Source organism: Micrasema longulum, unplaced genomic scaffold, assembly GCF_059751315.1.
Source record: "Micrasema longulum isolate JH-2025_06_02 unplaced genomic scaffold, ASM5975131v1 h1tg000069l, whole genome shotgun sequence".
Taxonomy (NCBI): domain Eukaryota; kingdom Metazoa; phylum Arthropoda; class Insecta; order Trichoptera; family Brachycentridae; genus Micrasema; species Micrasema longulum.
Genome location: NW_028277276.1, coordinates 768053 through 792810, shown reverse-complemented (window position 1 = coordinate 792810; position 24758 = coordinate 768053). Strand labels below are relative to the sequence as shown.

Genomic DNA, 24758 nt, shown 5'->3' with positions numbered 1-24758 from the left:
CTCAGAACCAGGTGGTAAATAAATATACCACCAGAATGAGTAAGTTTAGTGGTTTTCTTATTTATTTGTTAATTGACTATTAAAGTAAGCCATTAAAAAAATATATATATGTATCGTATTATCAGCGCTATGTTTTTTTTTTAAAGATTTGTATTTCTGAAATAACCACGCGTGTGACGTCTCAAGATCTCTTCCCCTTTTTTTCGGTCAGTTCTGTCGATTGGTTCGTTGACAACCGGAAATCTTCCACAGCTCTCTTATCATTGGTTGATTCATATGAACCAGTGGCGTCGTTCAAAGTAGTTCGTTTTGATTAAAATATTCTCTTTTACAGTAGTAGCTGCTCGACTGTGCAACAATCTACCCACTAATGTTACAGACCTTCTTTATTTACATTTAAATCAAGATTGTAATGTCACTATCTAAACGTTTAAGTTGTTTTTTTTATTTTTTCTTTTTGTACTAAAGGAATAACCCGCTAAGCCTCTATTTTGAGGCTTGTCAGCAGGTGGGATAGAGGGGATATGGAAGGAGGTACCGAAAAATACGCCACAAAATCCAGACCAACTGAGAAAAAAATCTTTCTTGGATTTTTTTCTTGCAACTGGCGGGAATCGAACCCGCGATGCCAGTTTCACAGTTAACCGTCTAACCAACTGCGCCACGGCGCCTGTCCTGTTTCTTTCTCCTTCTTTCCTTCCCATCACCTCTCCCTCTTCTCTTCATAGTATAGTGTAAATTTGTAGTTAATTTTTGTATAACATTATAAGATTCTGCCTAGAATATGTCCATGTACTTGTAATTTTCTCAAACTGAACGGTTTGGGTAGGTAGGAAGAAATTTCATTAAGGCAATATGCCCGCTCTTATATGTACATAAATTGTAAATGTAAATAAAGTGTTAAATAAATAAAATATTTTTTCGTCAATTTCAAGAAACTTTGCCGTATAATTTAATGCTCTAATTTTAATCGCGTGTAAGAAAACACTTTTGTATCCAATTTCACGTAGGGTTGAAGTTCTAATATTTCGTATTAATAATAAATCTTGTGCCACAATAATTTCGTAATAACGTACACTGGTGGATCAGTTATCGGGTTTTTCAAATGCAATAGGCCTATTACCTTAAAAAGTTTGTAAGACGTCAATCAACACAAAATAAGTGTCTTATAAAGGGTTAAGGGCTAGTTGCAACAAAATGGATTTCGTGAAAAAAGGAAGATAGATAAAACAATATATTGAGACAGGTTGTGGTCGCAGACCCCGGTTCCGGAGATTCGCGTTCGAACCCCGCTCTACCACAAGTTGTTTGCCATTTTCTAACACGGTTACTTACATCTAAAAAGACAAGAGAATGGTCCAGAAATTGAAAAATATCAAGAACGCAATTTGTTTTATTTAGCTGCAAAAAATTATAGTAACCTAACTTTTTGAGGGGCAACAGAAGCCAGTCTCGATAGTCTCTGGCTAAAAACATTTGGACATACTCAAAATATTGCTGCTTTATTTAATTATAATCAATTGTTATCTTCAGAAAATCTTTTAAAACTTTCCGATAGAAGAATCCTAACTGACCTAATATTACTTTATAAAGTGATCAATTTATTCATTGACTGTCCAGATTTGCTGGAGTTGGTGTGTTTCCGTGTACCTGGTCGACATACCCGCCTCAGATCTCATTTTTGTTCTGGAAGTTCTAGGACCAACTATCACATGCACTCGCCTATCCCTAGGCTCCACAGATATGGTAATCAGTATGAGGACAAGGCTGATATATTTGGTTCTGGACTTGAAAGTTATAAAACGAGTCTAATTTATTTTTTTCTCTCGCAATATAATTCTTAAACTAATAATGGTTTTCCTTTTTTGTTTTTTCATATTTATGTATTTATTTCTTTAATATTTTTGGTTGCTTATGTGTATTTACCTACTTGTTACTATTGTTATAGTTATGCAATTTTATCATTTTTTTGTTATGTATTTATAAATGTTTTTTTTTTATACTTATGTTCAATATATGTGAAAGGCAATTTATGCCGTTTATGTAAAAAAAACATTGTTTTCCTAATTTTTTCTATTTGGAATCCAATAAGGAATACAAATTATCTGCGATGCAAAACGATATCTCTTTGGAGACGGTGCTGTAGCGTTGTATTACATAAAGTAGGCGGCCTCCGTGGTGTAGTGGTCAAGACGCTTGACTCACGCACGGAAGGTTCCGGGTTCGATTCCCGGTGAGAACACAAAAAATTAAAACTGTGATTTTTCTCAAGCCTGGGTGCTCTGTGATGTAATTCACCACTGTAATTAGGCCTCCTGGCCTGTTGTGGTGCAAAAAAAAAAATGTAAAAAAAAAAGTATAGTTTACAAGTGGAAATACAGTAGATAGGACAATATTTTTATGTCCCAGTTCTGTGAACAGCCTCGACCGCTTGGGATAGAACGCTGGGACAATGTGAAAAATCGGACGCAGTTCACGCGTGAGCGCTGCGAAAATGAATACACGACGGCGTTAATTATGAGCGATTTAATGAAAAATATTATTTATTTTGTACCAAGATATATTGGAATTGTTAAAGGAAGAACTAAATAATTAAAATATATGGGAGCGACACGTACACGTCGAGCAAATCGTTATTAAGTCCTGTCCGAGCGCGTTCACACGAGGACAATGCGGCTGCGCGCGGTGGTGGGGGTAATCATAGTTCCGCGAAGATAGCCTGGCCATCTGTTTCCGTAACAATGTCTCGGAACAATGTCCTGTCCTAAAAACTTGCTGTTTACATGTGGACAATGGTCGAGTTCAGGGACAGAACAATATTGTATTGTCCATGTGTAAACGGCCTTTGAGCGAAAAATGACATATTTTTAAATATACACACCTATTTAAAAACAAAAATTTAACATATATATCGAGGACTGTTGACAGAATGCATTAAGTCAACAGTCTTTATTTAATTAAAATATTTTTAAATTTTATGCTATGCCTAGAATAAAGATTACTCTTTCGAAGCTTATCGAAAGTCGAAAGAGAAATAATCCGTTGAAAGAATAAAAAAGTTTTAAATGCGATTATTTCGGAACTTGTTTCAATGACTCAATGCATTATGTCGGTAAAGCCTCGATATATTTTAATATACTGTTTTATAATCTGTTTTCCATAATTTATAAAAATAATCATATTATTTAGGTGTGTAAAATACGACTACATTATTTTAAAAATATATTGTATTCTATATGTAGACTCATGTGACATCGTAGATAGACAATTAAACATTTGTAAAATATTTATTCAGATAGTTGTACAAAAAAAATTAACCACTAGTAATTACTATTACAATATATTTTAGAGCAAACAAAAAAACAGATTTGACTTTAATATTATGGTAGATTCCACAGTTTATTATGCTGTTGTAGCTATACACCCGTAATAACTTACTGGTGTTCAGTGATCCGAGGAAATATCTCATCTCTGGTCCACCACAGCGCAATTCGCCCACAAAAACAGTCCATTACAATAAATATTTAGTAGCCAGGAACCAGCATTTTGACCGAATTCGACCAAATAAATAAATGCATAGGAACCTATTTTAGATTCAACATAATACCACTTTTATTTTTTATGTAAAAATATTACCTATTTACAAATGGGACACGGACAAAATATAAACACGTCGGTATATTGTGGCTCGATGCCGAGATTGATGCATTAATTGACCAATGCCGTTGAAAATTGAACGCATTGAAAATTCGGTCGCGGTTGGGAATAATCTAACTGTTTTGGTGTTGTAAATGTAAGTATTTGTTCGTGCTTTTCCTGACTGAATTTGGTTAGTAGAGGAAGAAATATAATCAATTCTTAATGAAAAAAAAAATGCTTGCGTGTATGCTATGAGTGAATCCGAAGAAAAACATTTAGTCCTTAAAACGGATTCGGGCATGTGGTGAATGCTTTCAATATGTTGGTGTTCCTCTGTGGGTAGGTCTCCAGTTCATAAGATGCGTGTTTTGTTTTATTTGTGGAGCTATCCACAGAGGGATGTAAAGCTAGGGTTTCCTAGGACAGCGGTGCCCGTATCTTAACGGCCGTAGTGAACGGTGATGCGGTGGACAGCCGTCGTAGTGGTGACTAGAGAGTGGTTTTATTTTTTAACGGTGTTATCAACACCATTTTTATAAGAAACCACTCTCTAGTCACCGTTACGACGGCTGTCAACCGCGTTAATGTTCACTACGGCCGTTAAAATACGGGCACCGCTGTCCTAGGAAACCCGAGTTTAAGGCAGTAAAAACGTATTTCGCTCTTAAGCTAGGGTTTCCTAGGACAGCGGTGCCCGTATTTTAACGGCCGTAGTGAAAGGTGATGCGGTGGACAGCCGTCGTAACGGTGACTAGAGAGTGGATCCGTTTTCCTAGGAAACCACTCTCTAGTCACCCGTTACGACGGCTGTCCTCCGCATCACCGTTCACTACGACCGTTAAGATACGGGCACCGTTGTCCTAGGAAACCCTAGATCAATCTTTTCTTCCGTTCTTGCTTTTGCCAAACAACAAACAGTCTAACGGTCGTGTTCAGCGGTCCCCATTTTTGAGGATCCCTGTCCCTGCAGTACTAGAGCCCTCACGATTAAAATCCTAATCATCCAACCTTTAAACTAATATCGAAATGGGAGTTTTATAAAAAAAATGTAGTAATGAATAGTGAATATTCCATAAAGAAAAAGTATTTTAGATTATAATATACGAAAACTTTTGGAGCGGTGTTTCTGAATTTTCTTGATGGCTGAGATTTATAGGTTAGCGTAAATTTTTTGATATAAGAGACATACCAACTAAATTGGCAAAATAAAATTTTTCCTTTGTATAAACTTATATATTCGCTTTAGTTTTACTGTTTAAAGTACTTTATGCACTCATCTTTTTACTTTTATACCAACTATACTTCTTAACACTGATCTTATCTTTAATTTATTGTATTTTTTTAAATTTATGTCGTTTATATACTCATCTTCTTTTTTTATACCAACTTTACTTCTAAACCCTGTTCTATCTTTTATTGTTTTATATCATATTTTTAAAATTTTATGTTGTTTATATACTCATGTTTTATATAACTTCCATATATGTACAAGCCTTATGGGCGTGATTTTTTTATTTTAAAAAAAATACTGTTTGTAATAAGCGGAATGTTTCCCTTGAATTGAACAAATAATAAATGAGTATTATCTTTTTCTGAATATCACGGTGTGTGTTAGAAAACTAACGAACGAACAAGCGTCGTGTTAGACAGATATTTTAACAGCGCGGCAGGGAAAATTGATCGCATGGTAAAATTAAACTGACGAAAACTGCGCAATTGAAAACGAATTTTAGATGAAGAATATCGACGGCAACAATCGCCCAAATCCCAGGATAATGGAATCATATAATATTACGTATATAAAGCTAGTTCACTTCATCAGTGCGAGTGATAATGGTGGTCTATTATTACAATCAATGCAGATAAGTAGACACGAGCCGCGGAACTAAATAACTAACTATGGGCCACAGTACAAAACGCCAATGAGAATAGAGACACATTGTGCGAAATTTCATTTGAAATCGATCGACAACCGTGCAACAATGAGTATAGATTAGTAAAGCCTCACCTCTTCCAATTTCCGCGCCACCGAAACGAATGACGTTTCCGCTGATTCGTTTAGATCCTTCGAGCTTCGTCCATAGTTGGTCGACAGGTCTTCAATAGAGTCTTTATTTTTTTTGTTATTGTTATATTCCTTCGACGAATCAGAGAACTCGTCGAACTCTCGGTTCTCGCTGGGCGAGCTCTCATCCGGCAAGGGAAGAAGAGGTTTCAACAAATTCGAAGTCGATTCCCCGTTTGTCTTCTTACATCGCTTCATCAGCGATACTTCGTCTTCCTCGGAAGACAGATCCTTTCCCACGTTGGCGAACAGCCCCTTGTTGTCAATGTAGGGTAGAGAGTTCTCTCGGAAAAAATCGGGTGGCGGCGAGTCCGGCGGTTGAAAATCATCAGCATAGTCGAAGTTGATCTGTCTTCCTTTCACGTATTCTAACTCCGAAGTAACGGATTGATCGTTCAACTTATTTTTTTCTTTGTGGCGGCTCTTTTTGTTATTTTTATGGGAGTTGTTTCCGGGCATAAATATTTGATTAGTTAACAAGAATTGTATTTGGGGAACAGCATGCGATTGTAAAGGTGACGGGGGTTTACCAGTTTCTGGTAGAGATCTTCTCTTTGGTTTAGACACTGATTTGGTTCTACGCTCATCACTCGCGCGATTCGTTTGTCCGTAAGCCGCGGGAGATCGTTTTTTGTTTTCAGGGAGCATGTCGTACCCGAAAGAAATATTGGGATCAAGCGACCTCCTGGCGTGGAACTCTGCTAGACATTTCTTATATTCTATACTCCTAATAGAATCCCTATCAGCAGAAGTATTTCCCGGAGCCGTCACATCCGAATGCGGAGAAGCCACCATGATCAACTGTGAGTCACTGCTTCGCCGATTAGATTTGTCTCTGGAACAAAAAAATGACATATAAACAAAAATACAATGCAAGTACTGACATAACAAATAAACAGTGGTAGTTACTGTTTACAATATGATATTACCTATTCCCATTGACATATAATACATAGACATGCCCTATAGTTTTTTTTTTAAAGTAGTGACACGAAAACGTACCCAAAGTTCCAAAGTACTGTTTTAACAAGGGCTGCATTCAACGAGCAGACATATGCTACCGAAAATGAAAGGATACTCATTTTTGTTTATACATATTTCAAAAAACGTATTCCTATCAGTGCATCACTGTAACTAAGAACAACTTCACAATTGCGCCGCTAGGCGTAGTTTGACGTTTACAAAAAATAATATTTATTATTAGAATATTAATTGTTTTAAACTTTGTTAATCCCTAATGAAAAAATATTTATCAATGAAAAGTTACAGTCCTTTTTACACGTTTTCATGACACATATAGGCAATTTTATTTCGATTCTAAATGTCATATCAGGCGAAGAACGACTAAATATGCGTTGGCCATGACTGAGCGTTTGGGCATGAGTTAAGTGTCATCGTTTTTGAGGGCTCAGGACATGTCTATGTATTGATATGTCAATGCTTATTCCGATTGAAAAAAATGTAATCTGACGCTCGTGTCAATGCGTATTGGTTTTGGTTTTCTTTGATTTTATTTTTTTAGTAACATACACCAGTAGCTTTGTAATAAGATTACCGCTTAATTTCATCATAATTTAAGGTAAGCTGTTTCTAACTACCTAATCTTGTTTTAAAAGGAGAGGTTTTTATTCTTGGATAAAAAGTTTATCTGTAATACGATAACAAATCAAAACACTTCTTTATAGAGTACGGTGACAAAGAACGCCATAGAAAGGTTCAGGGTTAAAACTAACCGCCTAGAAAGTTCCGATAATCTCAGCCGCATATTCTCAGGGGCCGGATGGTGAACGAAAATTGGTTTGCGGCGAGGTTCATGGTCCGTGAACCAATTTGGTCTGCTGGGCAGAGTTTTTCGGACGTCGCGCCGAGAGGGACGACTACTGCCACACTCGGGGGACTGTCGGACTGTCATGCTGCCATACAACCATACAGCTATACCACTACCGCCCGCCGGACAAATAGGGCGTGACGAACTCAGGGGAAACTCTGTCAGTATTTATACCTTAACGTTGTTTAACCGCATTTACAAAAATTAAATGGGGATTCGATTGGCAGGACAATTCCGGCAATTACTATTTCACGAATAAACAAAAGGAATTTCCTTGAAATTGACCATTACAAATCAAATGCACATGCCCGCCCGGAATATCGACCAATGGTCGCCAAAACATCGTACCCGACAAAAAAATATTTTACTGGAGAACGCTTCTTCCTCTCAGTTAACAAGGAATACACTTTGAGAATCAAATTTTATTAACCTACAAGTACAAATTAAAAAAACCATCGTACCTGTAAAAATAAAGATTGAGGCAAAAGACAATGATAAAGTGTTATTTGACTTTGTTAACGTTTAGCCTATTGACAGTGTCAGTATAAGATAATGACAGATTATTTCCTCGACTGCAGTTTTAAATTTAAAGTAACCCACCAGATCGTGACCCGACAAGTATCGGCACAGCGGCTGACGGTGCTTAGACAGAAAAACTAATATGGAGATAGAACAATGGGGAGTGTAGTGCCAAAACTGTTTAACTTAATACCAAGTGAAAATCGAAAGAAAAAATAAATAAATACATTTTATTTTAAACCATCAACAACTTGTTAAAAAGAACAAGTGAATTTTAAGTGCGCACAAAAATATTTTCATATTTTTTTATTAAACTCTGTACCGACGCTCTATAAAAAATATTTAAAAAATGTAATGTAATCCGCAGACAAGCCTCGGCTTTGCGGGAACAACAATACAATTATTATGTATGTTATTTTATTGTTCAAATCAATTTCAAAAAATTAAAAATTAAATTTATTAATCTTATGATAAATTATACACTTAAAAATATTTTAATTTCAAACAACTAAAATCCAGGGGCGAATCGTCCATATAACCGATTATATTGGCTTACCATTATATTTAACCACCAATAATAATATTTTGTAGAAGTTTTAATTATAGGAGAATAAATAAAATAATCTATATTTATTATAAATTAAGGTCACCATTTATATCTTCCTCAAAAAATAAATATAAACATCTAAAAGCGCACCGACTTGTTGATTACTGCAGCTTATTTCTCAATACAAAATGTATACTGTATTTTAACATTCAAAACCCCAATAGGCATATTTTCCTTGCTGAGTTCACTCGCGGATTACATATATTAGTTGAAGCTTCTCTATTTGGAGAGTAGCATTTTAAACACTATTGATAGTATTCTGTTGACATATGACGCCAGTTTTTTCGCCCGTGCGTCTTAGCTAGTGGCGCTGCGTTCGGTGTTGTCAATTATCGGCATTATTCATTTTTAGTTTAGAAGAAAACGAAGCTGACGGCTCGGCGGTCACGACGCCGACAGTCACGTGACATTTTTGTTGCAATATCATTGCAGATATGCCTGATGAATGTTATTGTTATGTTAGGTAATGTAATGTTTAAAGTTAAAACTATGTATTTTGGCATAAATAAATTAATCTAAATTTAATCTAATTGTTTTCTTTAAAGCTTTTCAGAAAAAAAAATATATTAAGGTTTCTCAATACGCGAAATAAAAAATAAAATGTGAATGTAATGGGGAGTGACGTCTTACAATACAACGTTTATTTTATTTTTGATTAGTAAATATTCTCATTATACAACGTAAATTACGAAAAAAATATATGGTGTTTTTAATCGGTGCTACACAAAAAGGAATTAAGAATACAATTAATTTACAACTTTGGATACATGTACTGTAAAATAATCGAGAATATACCTACATATTTCGCGAAGTAATTTTTTATTTGTTTGTTGGATTATTGGTAATAATTATTTTAATTAAAAATAACTAGGTATTCCGTGTTCTGTTATCAGCAAGGGAAATTGGAGCTGGAGAGATGAAGTTGTTTTTACACAAAACCATAGAAAAAGAAGCCGTGTACCTGTATATACTTTATTACTTTTATGTATGTACATGCAGGTACATATTATTAAAAAATAAAGCTTACCTATAAAAAAGTCACCGTTCGCCACCAAGTCACATAAGGTGGCTAGGTGGAGATTTACATTAATACTAAGATTTAAATCATCGATCTAGGGTGAAAATTTAAATAATAATAAAATGATATATAATCGGAATGTATATTTTTTTCTGTGTCCAGGCGGATGAAGAATACAGTTCCGCGTGTGAAATAGAACTGAACTCTCGACTCGATGGTTGCTCTCAGAATAAAATCCTGAAAAAAGAAATCAAGTAGAGAGAAGTCCGCCTCGTTGCGTAGTGGTAGGCGCGTTCGTCTACCATTCTCGAGGTCCTGGGTTCGATTCCTGCCAGATCGGACGCGAAACATTGATTTATTGGTTGTTTAAGCTGCAATACATCATTGTTCTTTTACTGATGTCTGAAGAGTAGGACTGTCATCTAACCTTCATGTAACAGATCTAAATACGCTGCATTCGGTTTACAAATGCAGTGCCCTATGCACCGCGGGGTGCGGATATAACAATTATGATTTATTCATGGTAAATAAAGTAGTATTCTAAATACGTACAAACGCTTTGTTTTCGGTAAAATATAAACAGTAAAATGAACAATGAATGCTGAGGAGAACGTCAAATAATCGATGATGATAATGTTCGTATTGCAATTAAGAAAAATATATTTTGATGATAGGTAACCTAATTTAATAAAAATTAACTTTCCGTAGAATACTTTAAAATGACAATGAGCAATAATAATTATTGTATCATATTTGTATAACAGTTATAAAATGAATACCTAATTCTGAGGTTTTTGAATAAAGTCTTCCAAGAATAATACGCAAATTAGACAGATTTGGGTAATCAGAGGATTTCTTATACGAACATATTTTGCGCAAGGCAACTTGCCTATTAAGGCCACTTGTTCAATGCCTTGTACATTATGCTAGCGGCCAGAGGAAAAAACATTACGTGAACTTCGTTTGACGTAGACGCAAGTTGAAGGATAAACTGTTAAGAAAAAAATATCCGACAAATATGAATCATTACACAGTAAAGCGCGAGAGCCAAGAAAATGTGAGCTATACTAAAGATTTGGAACCTTGAGCGAATTAAAATAACGAAATATAACTAATTACAGAAACCAATCTTTACAATAATATTAAAGGTCGTTCAGTAAATACAGTTCGGAATATTGTTTCGATTTAAAAATCAGAAGCCTTAGAACGTAAAACCTTAGTTTTTAAACTCATTATCAACAACTTTGATGCAAATTATTGTTTACTTGGGTAGTAAGATTGATAACTGTTTATTTGTATTGTTAACAATAGTTAGAGATTTTTTGCTCTTAATTTAATGTGACAAATATAAGCATACATGAAATAATGCACTTAGTATTTTTACGCCACACGCGAACTTAATATAACTTAAGAACCTCAGTTTCATTACATTACTTTATTATTATAAATATATTACTTTTCTTGGGTAAGTAAATTTATATCATATTCCTTTATTCCATACAGCGACCAGTTGCGCCGCTATTGGCCAAAATTATTACTACTGGATTACACGAGATTACTCTGCTGACGAAAAAAAACAAATTTAAATACGTCTTAAACCTAAAATTTTAGAATCTTGTTCGAAAAATTACACTTGCGATTACAGTAAAATCTTGCAGCTTTCATTAATGCAATTTAGTATTTCAATACTTTTTCATAAGGGCTAGTATTCTTTAAAATATATCAATTTGACTTACGACAGTCTAAGGGAGGTGACAATATACGCACTCGTTATGTGTGAGAAAGAGATATCGAATATATTTTGTATGTCTTAACACGGAAGTTACAATAATAAGTAAGTAATTGACAGTAATTGATCATACTTATGTTTCGGTGGTTTGAAAGTAAATTTGCTTTAAAATTATTAATATATTGATATTTTAATCGAAACGAATTGATATTTTAATCAATAATATAGTATAAATCCTTTAGTGGGTTTTAAAAAAAACAAAGATTCGCTAATTGTTTTTTGATTGTAATTCGTTTTTGTGCATACGATGACAGTTGAATATTGTATTCTTCAGTATCCATTTAAACTTTTAAAATTTAGTTAGAGTTATGATAAAAACGTTACTAGTGTATAGTGTTAAGAATAAATATATATGAAGAATTATAACATGTATAACTTATGTCGTTTTGTGAATACTAATGTGATATAAAAGTCGATGAAACAATGATTCTTAAAACGTAATTTATGTTTTGATTGGTGAACTATCGTACTCGGTAAGGTAAGGAATACTTTAAAATTATTGAATTATTATCATTTATTAAGAAATAGTGTTTTATTTCAAGACAAGTTATAATATTCTGACTTAACCAAAGATGCACTGGTGCGCTAATGAATTATCCAGTTTATTAATTACTTTTTCGACGCTTAGTCGAAAACGCGAAATAGCTGCGCGGTTAAGTCGTTGATTTCTAAGATGAAGGCGGGCCGGGGGGTTCGAGTCCACAGGGGTTTCAATTCCTTTTTTGCAATCATGTTTTTTTTAAATTGTATTTTTTAAATCAAATGTTTGTGCTACATTAGAAAATATTTTTACTGAAACTATTAGCCGCTGGAGCCATTTGTTAGGAATTATTTATTAAATATAAAATAGACTTGTTTTTTATATGCCATAATACCGCCATGGACATTTTATAAGAATTTTCATAGCTTACCAATTTAAAAACTCACCGCTCGCCACTGGTGGCACCTCACTGGGGCCCAAAACAGCAAAATTCTGAGTTTTGAGAATAGGAGTCTTAAAAGAATCTTAGGTGTGCGGTGGTTTGACTTCGTGAGGAATGAATTAATAAAAGAACGGACGCAGCAAACTCCGGTGACAACTGTCGTCAAGCGGAAGCGATACGGTCGGCTAGGCCATATACTGCGGATGGCTTCTGAGAGCCTTACCACGGTTGCCTACTTTACAGGGCATCAGGTTCTCGACGTACTGGACGTCCACTGCTGACTGTTCGTCGGCAGTCTATGTCAGAACTTCGGGACGGCTCTTTGTGGATACCATATGCTCCAACTAGGGAGCGGACATGGAATGATGAAGAAAAAATATAACGATGACAATATCATCTTATATAATACGATGACAATGAAGGTAGAATTTTACAATCTCAATTCTAGCGCGGGCAACATACAAAGTAAAAAAACACTCGCCAGGGCAAAACTGCCATTTTTTAATTAGACTGAGGCTGGATTAGCGCGGCACTGCTAGAGTGTATGTCAAAGTTGCGAATGGATTTCCTCTTAGCTCTCTCTGGAGCACGGTGGCTGCTGGTTACTAGCTGCCTTCACTCTTGTTGATTTAAGAAGATATTTCTGTTGTTATTTAAGTAAGCTATGTTTGGTGGTATAGGGAAAGTTGGTTGGTATGGTTTGTATTCATTTGAATAAAAAGTTTCATTAAAAGTATGCTATGATGTGATTCATTTACTACATTCACTTTTTTTAAACGAATTGTTGGTATTGAATTGTTCCGAAGTCTCTAAAAGTCGCGAAATTTCGAAACCCGGGCCTCGATTATGATGGGAAGATAAAGACGTCATACCTTCACCTTGACGGTATAGTTGAAGATAAATTCTCTCCGGGGATTGTAAAGTTATACTACCGACCACCCACCTTCAAGTTTTGGGTAGGTACATCGATATGAAACAAGGGGATGCGTACGTCACGGTACACATATCTCGCTCTAAAATGACATAACTTCAGTATGACGTCATACTTGAAGATAAAAGTCTTCCGACCGACTATACAGGTACTATAAAGATACCGACCATTAAATTTTGATGTAAGTACATCGGTTTATACCGACGGGTCTAGAACCCCTCGATACGTTTATCTACGCATTAAGTGTAAAAAAAATTGTTCCACCGAGCAATTTTTCCTTTAATTATGATTTATTAAAACTTTTAATCGTTTTGAGGTTGGCACTTTTTTTCTTAAAAGCCTATTAAAAATATGAGAGAGAAATAAGTAAATTTTGAAGTCGAATTAAATTCCGACATAACTGTCACTTTAATAAAACGAACGCCTAGATGTAAAAACAATGTCAGTAGGTTCTGTTCTATTAACATATAAGAGTATCAAGGCGTAAGGGAGTTACAAGTGTAAAAAATAAATTTAGTTATTATATTTTTTCCATCTGTTTTACTATCTTTCCGAGTGTATGTATCGAGACGTTAAAAGAGCCGGCTTTGTAGTCGATCGGTAGATACATACAGACGGTCGTTAAGCGTACCGTCTAGGTGATTTCCAAAAGTCATACAAAATTCATATTCAAGCGCGCATTTTTTGCTTGAATTGAGATTTACGTGAGTTTATAATCGCTTTGAAGTGAGCACTTTTTATTAAAGAAGCCTATTTAAAATATAAATGAGAACTATTTGAAATGTTAATGACGTTAGGATCGCGGAATAATTGTTTGCGGCCATTTCATTGGCTCGTTTCGATCATATGATGTCGATATGACAAGTAGGTAGAACATACTGAGGTAAGATACAGATAGTACAGAAGTTAAGTACACCGTACCAATGCAGTGCCCTATGCACCATTAGGTGCTGAAAGAGAATGACGGTGAAACATTATGTTTGAGAGAATGAAGTGAGTCAGTGTTAAAGTAACGAAAATCTCGACTAGTTTCGGAAATCTTTATTTACAATAAGGTAAACGGCTATAATACTGACCCATTTCGTGTCTTAATCTGACAGACATTTTTATTCATTTTTTGTTTTTAAATACCTGGTAATTGAAACTATATAATTTTGTCTATTTCTAAAATTGATGAATTTACTTCAATACGTTAAAAAAATAAAAGTAAAAAATCAAGCAATTTAAATAAAAAAAAAATATTAAACATATCCAGATTTTGTATTCATTACTGACATACTGAAAATGGATTTCACTCTAATACTGACCTATGGTGATGCTATTACTGACCGGGAGTGAAATAAAAGATTTTGATTTATTTATTCAATATATTTGATAATAAATCTAACAACACATAAGAAAAATATCAATTAATAATCATAGAGGTAACTAAAAAAAATAGTAAAATAATTTTTACTAAAAGAAATACCTAAAATATTGATTTACTTATCAGATGAACAGCGTAATATTGTTATATCAGGGATGGAGTAAATTCCCCTCGCATTCAGCAATTCCGGTTCTGGAATTGTTTTTATAATTTCTTCAGAAGAATACCATATAGTATCCTCTTTTTCTGGCCACCTCCAATTCTGGCCACTCATAACCATTACTCTGACTAAGGCGGAACCATTATCTTTGCTCTTCACCACAATCCCTGGAAAATATTCTTCTTCAAACTTTACAATTACATACTCATTCAATTTATAACCGCCAAAGTCATTTAAACAACTCCGTTGCACTTCTGTTTTTTTTATCTTTCCTTGTTTCTTCTCAAGCACCACATTTTTTTTCTCCTCTTTTAATCTTTTCCTTTCCAATTTTTCTTCATCTTTTTTCATTTTGTCATCTTTGACCTTTTGCTGGTAGTTAATATAATCGTTTGATGAAACAATGACAGTTGGAATTCTTTTTGTAATTTTCTTTTTCTCTACCACTTTATCTTCTGGCCAAAACAGACACTGCTTAAAGGGCGTAAGAGCATTAATAATTGTTTTAGAATTAGGAGTTTTACAAGGCGTCGCTTCATTGAGATTAGTATCGCTTGTGCCCGCTTGTTCTAGGAGTTCTCGATCTAAATTTGCGGTAAGAGAAACGGACATTGGTTCACTGTTTTTCTCGGGAATTAGTTCACTATCTTTTACCACCATTGTCATAATTTCAGATTCATCACCTGTTGTTGACCAAAAACTATCGTCAAACGCTATGAGAGACTCATTCAACGTATCGTTGTTAACGAAAGTTTCATACCCTAAATGACATTCGTCATTATTCCCTGTGACCAATCCGATATTTTCATTGACTAAATTCTTCGTAATTTTCCAAATGTAGAACAAATTTTCGTCTTCCTTTGGACCATTCCATGTATCATTTGTTTGATCATTAAATGCATCAATTTGGTTGTTTGTCAGTAAATTTTCAAATAAACGTAGAAATACGGCGTTGTATTTGTTGTTAGGAATTTTCAACAGATTTTGAGAAGTAACGACGTGCTTAGGACAAGACGATGATGGTGTTGACGTGCAAGGACGCGCTTTTTTAAAATCAAGTTTTCTATAGTTGACTCCTTCTGGGGAAAATGGATACAACCCACAAGTCCTAAATCCATTTTGAAGAGTATTCATATTACCAGCTGTTTCTAATACAGTTTTTAATAAAGGGGCAAAATCTTCTCTCATAAGCTTTTTACCCTCATTATCAATTTTCCATTGGTGAACTCTCTTTTTCCATTCTAATTTGACTGGACGGAATAGGGCTACATCGAGGGGCTGCAATATATGAGTTGCGTTTGGGTACAAAGCAATCAATATAATTTTATTATCCTTACAAAACTCACTGAGCGCCAAAGTCATGTGCGACGAATGCCCGTCAACATATAAAATTATAGGAAATACTATCTGGTTCTTTTTGAGCCATGGAAAAAAAACGTTTCCTATATATTCATAAAACACTTCTCCAGTCATCCACCCGGAATCAGATCTGCCCATTCCCCAACCATGTGGCATTTTTCTGGCTAGCGAAAGTGGTATTCTTTTATATTTATAAATTATCATTGGGGGGGGGAGGTCTCCTGCTGCATTAGCCATCACAAGTGTAGTAAGACATTCTTTTTCATCGTTGTGTATAAAATTATAAACAGATTTCGAACCTTTTTTCACTATGACAGACGACTCCTTCGGACTTAAAAAAAAAGCAGTTTCGTCACAATTATAAATGCGTTTTGGGTCATTCAAAACATCTGTGTAATCATTTTCATCGATATAGTTCTTAACAGTAGAAAACCATTGCCTTAAATTTTTTTCGCTTACGTTCGCCCTTGCTCTAATTAAATTTTGTGACACTCTTTGCGAAATGCCAGGGTGTCTTTTTAAAAATCCTTCGTACCAACGCCTGCCAGGTTTTCCGTCTTTGAAGGGATTTTCGCGTTTTAATTTCAATAATAGTAATTGAACACTGTCAAGTAACTGGTCTTTGGTCGCCGGAAATCCCCTTTCTCCAATAAATATTATCCAATCGACTATCTGACGTTCTTCGTGATTAGTTAGAATTGTAGGATGTCCAACTATTCTTTCTACAGGATACTTGCCCTTTTTCTTGTATAACAATGTTGTTTTTGGGATTTTATACAAATTGCTGGCCTTGTATATTGTCATTCCTTTTTCCACAGCTAACAACGCATCTTTCACTGACTGTTCACTATACTGCATTCTTTTAGGCGCCATCATATCTAAAACAAAAGGTTTATGAAATTTATATTTTCAAAAATTCCATCTAAAGTAGCTTAAAACGTATGTTTTGAAATCCAGTTTTACTTAATTTTATCTTGTGTTATTTATACATCGTATACAATAGTGTTTGGTAGTCAGATATTGGATCAATTTACAAGTAAAATTTAAGTTTTATGTTCCGTTATTTAAAAAATGCGTATTTAAATATTACATTGGAAATAACTTTGTTAATTTTATTTTAAATCAAAATAAATATGTAAAAATATGTCTCGGCACAGAACTTATTTACTGACATAATATGTAATACTGACATCAGATTATAAAATGTAATACTGACCGAAATTTGTTTCTATTACTGACCACTAACTTTACTCATTTATAAGATTAAAATAAAGCAAAAATATATAAGTCAGAACTACATTTCCTAATTCAAAATTCTTTGTGCTCTACAAATCACACAAAAAATGTGTTTTTAATTTTGTTTCAATCAAACTAATTTAAATTTTTGAAATATTCTCACTGAACTTATTACTGACCCATAGGTCAGTAAAGAAAACGACTAAAATATCAGCCGGATGCAATACTGACTGCTTAGGTCAGTAAAAGAAACAGTCAAAAAAATGGTTGGATGTAATACTGACCACTTTTATTTTTAAAATTTATGATACAAATAGTAAAAATATCTTACAAATACTTTGTTTTATGAAATATCAAGAGTCAAATCCTACTGACTGAATAGAAATATAACTGAATAACAATTGAATACAGAAAATATATGGTTTAAAGTAAACTTTGAAAATTAGGCTTACCTCGTAAGGATTTCCTGTGTACTGCTGTTAGTCACCGGGTGTCCAAACTCTAACTGATTTTTTAAACAGAAAAATTCGAATGTCAACCATAGAACAAGTGTGAACAATTAACAGATGCTGTGTTCTAGTGTTGCCAATATTCATAAATGTGTTTTTTTTTTGCTTTTTCCTATTATCTTTGTTTTTGTTGAAATAGATCAGTAATACGGGCACGGTCAGTATTACAGCCGTTTACCTTATGTGAATTTTTATGAATCAGTATTTTATTTGTTATATTTGTATATGTACCCATCGTCACGGGTTTTGGTCAGCAAAGCGTTTATACAAAAATACAATTACGAAAATATACACTTGACATAACACAATACATATATAATAAACCTGCAGGAGGGAGAAGTAAAACATATTTTCAGTGGTCTTTACATATCCATTCATTTTGTACTTGTAAACGATTTAAAGCTACATACATTACACGAATGTAAGATTATATGCATAGTATAATCTTTCAGGTATCTAATATGAAATATAACAAAGATTGAGAATATTCAGAAGATTAAGAAATATGACTTCAGCAAAGCGCCTTTCCTAATATACTTTAGAGATGATGGAAATATTGAGTAACATGGAGTTCTAAAAAGGCCATAAAGTTCGTTCCAAGACAATGTCGAGAGTAGCTTAAGCGCGAGTCCTCAGCTTCTGAGAAATATAGCGGAAGTTCCGTCGAAGCTCAAAGTGCTCACCAAAATGGTGCTATATAATAATGGTATAAGAGAACAAACGAATCAAAGAAGTAATAAAGTCGCGTGTAAAACTAAGTATTATTACATCGGGGTGGGTTCGGGTAAAATAGGGCGCGCTGTGGCAAGACCGTTCCGTGAACATAACTGCTAGAACAGTGTTATCTATAGAGAGCACTAACAGATCCGCTGCGTATTCATTATTCATGTAAGTAGTCGTGATAAATAATATAAAACAAACCAAATAACGCGGTTGGGTTCTATTTTTAAGTCGTCCCGTAGAACATATCGATTTTGCCACATATCCTTCAATGTTAGTTATATGCTAAAACATCACTTGGTCCATACTCCAGATTTAGAAATATTTCTTGTAGTCACGTCCTCGACTTTTAAAAAAAGGAATAACCCGCTAACCCTCTATTTTTTTACATTTTTGTTTTGCACCACAACAGGCCAGGAGGCCTAATTACAGTGGTGAATTACACCACAAAGCACCCAGGCTTGAGAAAAATCACATTTTAATTTTTGTGTTCTCGCCGGGAATCGAACCCGGAACCTTCCGCGCGTGAATCAAGCGTCTTGACCACTACACCACGGAGGCCGCCAGAGCCTTTTAGAGGTGTGTCAGCGGGTGGGAATGAATGGGATATATTTTTATATTTTTTAAATATTTTTTACGAAATGCCCAGTAGAAGACCTAATATGGAAGAAAGTTATGAATAATTCGGACACCACAACACCCAGATCAATTAAATTATTTATCGTTTTATTTATTTATTTGGGAAAAAAACAACAGTTTTTACATATAATTCATCAATGAAATAAGGGTACGTTGTAACTGAAATAGTAAAAACCGTCAATAATCATTTTCCACGGCTATATAAGTTATTAATCAAGTGTACACATTAAAATAACCCAGTAATAGAATAGAATTAATTTAAAAGGAAATGAATGTTAATAATTCAGAAAGTGGATAGTAAATATGTAAATATAATAAATAATAACAAAAAAAACAAAAAAAATAAAACATAAAAATTATATAAATAAAATACATATGTATGATACATAATTATATATTTTTTTAAACAAGAAAATAAAAAACTTAAAAACATCGAAGAAGGTACACATATAAACATGAATATACCGTTTTAATGACATACTAACATAATGAAACTGGCGTATTATCAACGCCTTTAAGTATAACGTTTTTTTTGCAACCGCGACGCCAGTTTTACAGTTGGCCGTTTAACCAACTGCGCCATGGCGCCTGTCCATTTTAAATTTTAGTGTTCTCTCACAGTTCGAAGTGCATGGTTTTTCTTCGGATATTGTTTCGTGTCATCCTTGGGATTAACACAAAAAAAACCGCTGTTATCTTTATTGTCTAACAAATTAAACGTGACAAAAGTCAAACGGCACTAGAACGGCACTGCGTGGCGCGTCGCGGCAACACTTCGAGAAATATTATTTTCATTGTTTTGAACGAAACAAACCGCACAACACTGCGCGGCATTCTATACAAAATTTGGTCGCTCAGCGACGCTGTAGTGATGTTTGACCTAAGGCCGCTTAAATGAACGCAATTGATTAAATGTAATGTCATATTTTAGTATATTTCAAGGGATAATATATTTTGCTTTGCGGATCAAACACATTCCATTCGGACTTTTATATCAGCGGAAACGAACAGAGAAAACAATGAGTCAAAATGTCAAACCATAATATACCCACCTATGTATATTATGTATACGACGCAAACACATCATTGCACGATTAAAATAATTTAATGCTCACGTAACTAAACAAAAAAAAAAAACTATAATAATGAAAAATGAATGAAATGGGATCAGTTTTATAATAAAATAATATGTTGTATATACGAGTATGCTCTTGTAGACATTGTTTATGGTGCTTTTGTCGGTGAAAATCAAACATATTGTTTTCGTAGTGCTTTTGCAGTTTGAACATTTTTTAAAACAGAGAACTGTTTCTGTACGCCCCAAACAAAGGTAAACACGAATATAAAAAAAGGTCGGCATTGCGACTTTAATAAACTTTCTTTAGAAGCGCATTTAAAGCAGTAAAGTGTTTTGTGACCCCGTATTATTTTGTGTGGAAACATATTCACGGTGCATTTGGCTTGCATCTGGTATTTGAGTTGTGGTATTTACACCGAGTCATGTGTAAAGTGTAAATTCATATTATAGGAAGATTCGCAACTGCGATGTATGTTGTATATTGTAAGGTATACTAAGAATATTGTGATCTAAATTGTTAACAGTTATTAGATCGTGTGAATGAAACTTCATCTCTGACATTTGATAGAGACGGAAATCTTCTCACAATAATTTATCGAATAAAAAATGAAAAACAGAGGAAATGAATCATATAAATTTTCCCACAACATTAAAGGTTACGGTTGAAGTGCCCGCATAATAACTAAGGTCCAATATAAATTATTTAAAACAATTAACACTATTAACAAAGACTTTAGTCCGACTTCCTTGTTTATTGTCAAATTGTAATATTGTGCATATGGTAAAATTTAAACCAAGAGATTCGATTAGGTCGATACTGGGTACCCGCTTTCACCGATTCTTAAGAAGATTCTTCCAAAGTTTATATCGTTCTTACACGCATTAAGATCAGGTTAAAGATGGTGCAAAAGTTTATTGAAAAAAACATAAATCTACATTATAAAACAAAAACAACAGTTTTGAAGCGTAGGGGTAGGAAGAGAGGATGGACCGCCAAACACGTCTATCCTGACAGTGTGCCTGCTTTTGAAATGACTTGATGCACGTACAGGGAAATGGACGTAGTCTTTTTTACCTTCCATCGGACACAGGATGTGTAGTAAGTTCTTGGTGTTTGGCCATCATACTGCACAAATCGTTTCGGAACATGGGGAGTTAAGAGACAAACTTCATAAGCTTGGACTTGCCCCTGTCTCGGGCTGTGCTTGCGGAGATGACCATCAATCGGCCGAACACATCCAGTGGCACTGTGCGCCAGAGATAAGATGCTGAATAGTTTGACAGGGGTCATGCAACCAGCGTGGAATGTGGATCTGATGACCAACAGTACGAACTTTACACTCTTTCGTCGGTTCGTCCGGACGCGCGTTCGATATCGCGTTGGGAGGTCCTCAGATGCGCGGACGCCTAGGTGGGTTGAATATGGTGGGACATGCAACTGTTCCTGTGAGATGCTGATACAGTTGGGACTGTGCTTCCTTCCGAGCGGAACGCACACGTTTTCTTATTTTGTCCTCCCCTTACGGGGGTGGTATTCGGATCCTCTGCCTCTGACCACCCGGGGAGTTCTTCTTTATTCAAGGCCGTTCTCTCGTTGTAAATATCCGTGTCTTTAATTACGCTTGCTGTGTTAGTTATGTTTGCTGCGTTATGTTTTAAGTTACTATTTTTTCATATTTGTATACGTTTATTTGTGTAAATTATTTGTAGAAATATACAATTTTGAATAAATAAAAAACAGAGGCATTGAGGGGTGAGGACGACGTATTGGCCTCTGTCCATGCATCCTCCTCCTCGTCATTAATCTGCAGAGTTTGTATTCCTTAGGAATATTTATAATAACTTTCCTGTATGCGCAGTTTACAGTCCCCCAGGACTCTATAACCGTTGCGGGTAGATGGTGGGCTTAAGGATCCCTCTATATGCCAGGCTAGCTTCGATTGAAATATTTATTACTAGCAATTATTGTGCCTAGTGCGCCGTTCATGCCAGTAATCGAAATTAAAGCGTATTATTTAGAATCAAAGTAGGTAGTATTTCGCAGTTTGAAATAGAAACTAGAAGTATTTATTATTCAAGAATTACATAGCAATAATTGTACTCTCACGCTACGAACCAACTTTCAGTTTCTATTGTGGGTCGTTGGCCACCGTTCTTCACTCACGATAAAAACAGGAACAAAAGAAGCGCCAACTGGTAAATCCATAGGAAAGTTTGCAATATTTTAATACCTAAAGGAAATAACAGATTAGTTGGACGCGAATGGAAATATATACAGGTGTGTAGACCTACTAAGTAGGCGAGTTATATCGAAGTAACATCATCATGCATTATGCAGTTTAGCGCAACCGAGGAACAAAATACTTTCTAGATCATTATCAAATGAAAAAATGTAACGGCACAAGAAATTGATTCAAATTAAGTAGGTGCTGCAAAGTAAACTTTTGCGGTATGGTAATACTGTAATTATTTGAACACCTGAAATATTATTATCTTCCTGCAGGAAAGGCATCTATGGATAAAAGTAAACACAGAGCGTAAACTATGCAAGAAAAGCGATAAAAAGAAATGTCGCCGCCCGATGCCCGATGTAGCACTCTGTTGCAAGTGTTATGTCTCTCTAGGTGCCGATATAATCGGAATGTGCAGGTACTGATGTCTAGCAAAATTCTTCCAACTGACTACATATTCAAGATTTGTTTATTTAAAAAAAAAAAAACATCCACATTGCGTTAGTAAAATGCCATTTTTAAACAGCAGATTATTTATTTGTTATGAAACTAAATCATAGAACGTACACCATATGGCACGTTTTCGCAAAAACAAAATGAAAGTACAAATATTTTTTTATTAAAATTGGTTTAGAAGTTCAAGTTGATAAGTCGTTATAGCACACGTAAATTTAATACGTAAACCAGCAAATAAATAAAGAAAACATTAATTTTAATCAATTTTATCGATAGTCTATATATCTTGGAGCGTATTTCAATCAATTGTCCCGTAAAGTCAACACAAGTTCATTTTTTTATAATTTATTGCCCAAAAAAAATTATGTTCAAAACTCGTTTATTTATCGTAGCTGCTCCAAATTTAATTTACTTTGTCCCCATTTAGATATTCTTAGTACAAAATTTTGTAACTTAAAAAAAAAACTTTTTGAAACACAGTCAAATAAAACATTTGTCAGTGTGTAATAAGTTTATGTTCTTTTAATTATGTTTATTTTATTATAATATCAAAATTTTGAATTGGTCAACTATATTATGAAAATCCCCCTCCTCCACTCTATTTCCTCATCCCTTAACCTTCTTAAGAGCTCTTTTTTTTTCTCATGTCTTATATAATATATTATTTTTCTCTTTACTGGGTAACATGTTCTCTCATTATATTTGTGAAAAACTTTAACTGGATGTATGTACTATTTTTTATACTTTGTATTATATAACAACTGTTGTTTTCCCTTAATAAATAAAACATACCATCATGTCAAATTTAAATAAAATGTTTGCATACAAATATGAACAATTTAAACATGGTTTCCAGCTACACACATACATCCAAAAACTTAATGGTATTTAAGTGTTTGTGAATTACATACAGAATGGTGACCGAGGACGGACTATGAATACTGGTAGAGTAATGAAATGGAGGTTATAGCAGAATGGCGATAGGTTGCTACAAAACATTGTATCCCAGAAAACATACCTCTTTAATTAAACGGTCATACACACAGTACCTACATATGCAGTAGGTAGTATGTATCTTCATACAATGATACAACAAAGTATGTGTTCTACAATACACGAGCACCTGTTGGGTGCCCTTTTACTGATATAAACGGATGAGGAACTCATATACACAAAAACAATACGCGGTGCCGGCGTTCACACGATACAGAAACACTTAATAAGGAATAGAATAATGATTCATTAGTGAATTCAAGACTATTTCTTCTTCTTGTGTCCTATTAACAGGGTTGCCAGACTAGATCAAACGAAAATAGGTAGATTCAGAAAAATAAATCGGTAGATTCGGGGGTCGAGGAGGGGGAGAGGGGGGCCAAAATAAATTTGACAGCTGTTGTTCAAAATTTAAGCGCCGTTTCGTCTAAGACCATTGCTTTAAATAGTCGTAAATGCATGATAAATAAACAATTGAAAACCAAAAGGACTGCAATATGCGAATAACCCAAAATATATTGATTCCGGCTTGCAAAACTGTCCCAGAATACAGGTAAATCTTATTTTATTACTTTGAGGTTATGTTGATATTTTAATATCTATTTCAACAATATTGTATTTTGTGTAACCATACAAATTCTTCAAGGGTTTAAGGCATACATATTTTGATTTAAGTGTATGTTGGTAAATAA

General features: G+C 34.4%; 1 protein-coding gene across 1 annotated transcript in view; it reads right to left on the bottom strand.

Annotated features, from left to right (window-relative positions):
- Positions 1–24758, bottom strand: part of LOC148285010 (uncharacterized) — a 67770-nt gene that overhangs the window by 23407 nt on the left and 19605 nt on the right. Inside the window, exon 2 of the mRNA XM_088231364.1 lies at positions 5648–6539. Coding sequence (XP_088087490.1) covers positions 5648–6539 — 892 coding nt within the window. The remainder of the gene's footprint in view (positions 1–5647; positions 6540–24758) is intronic.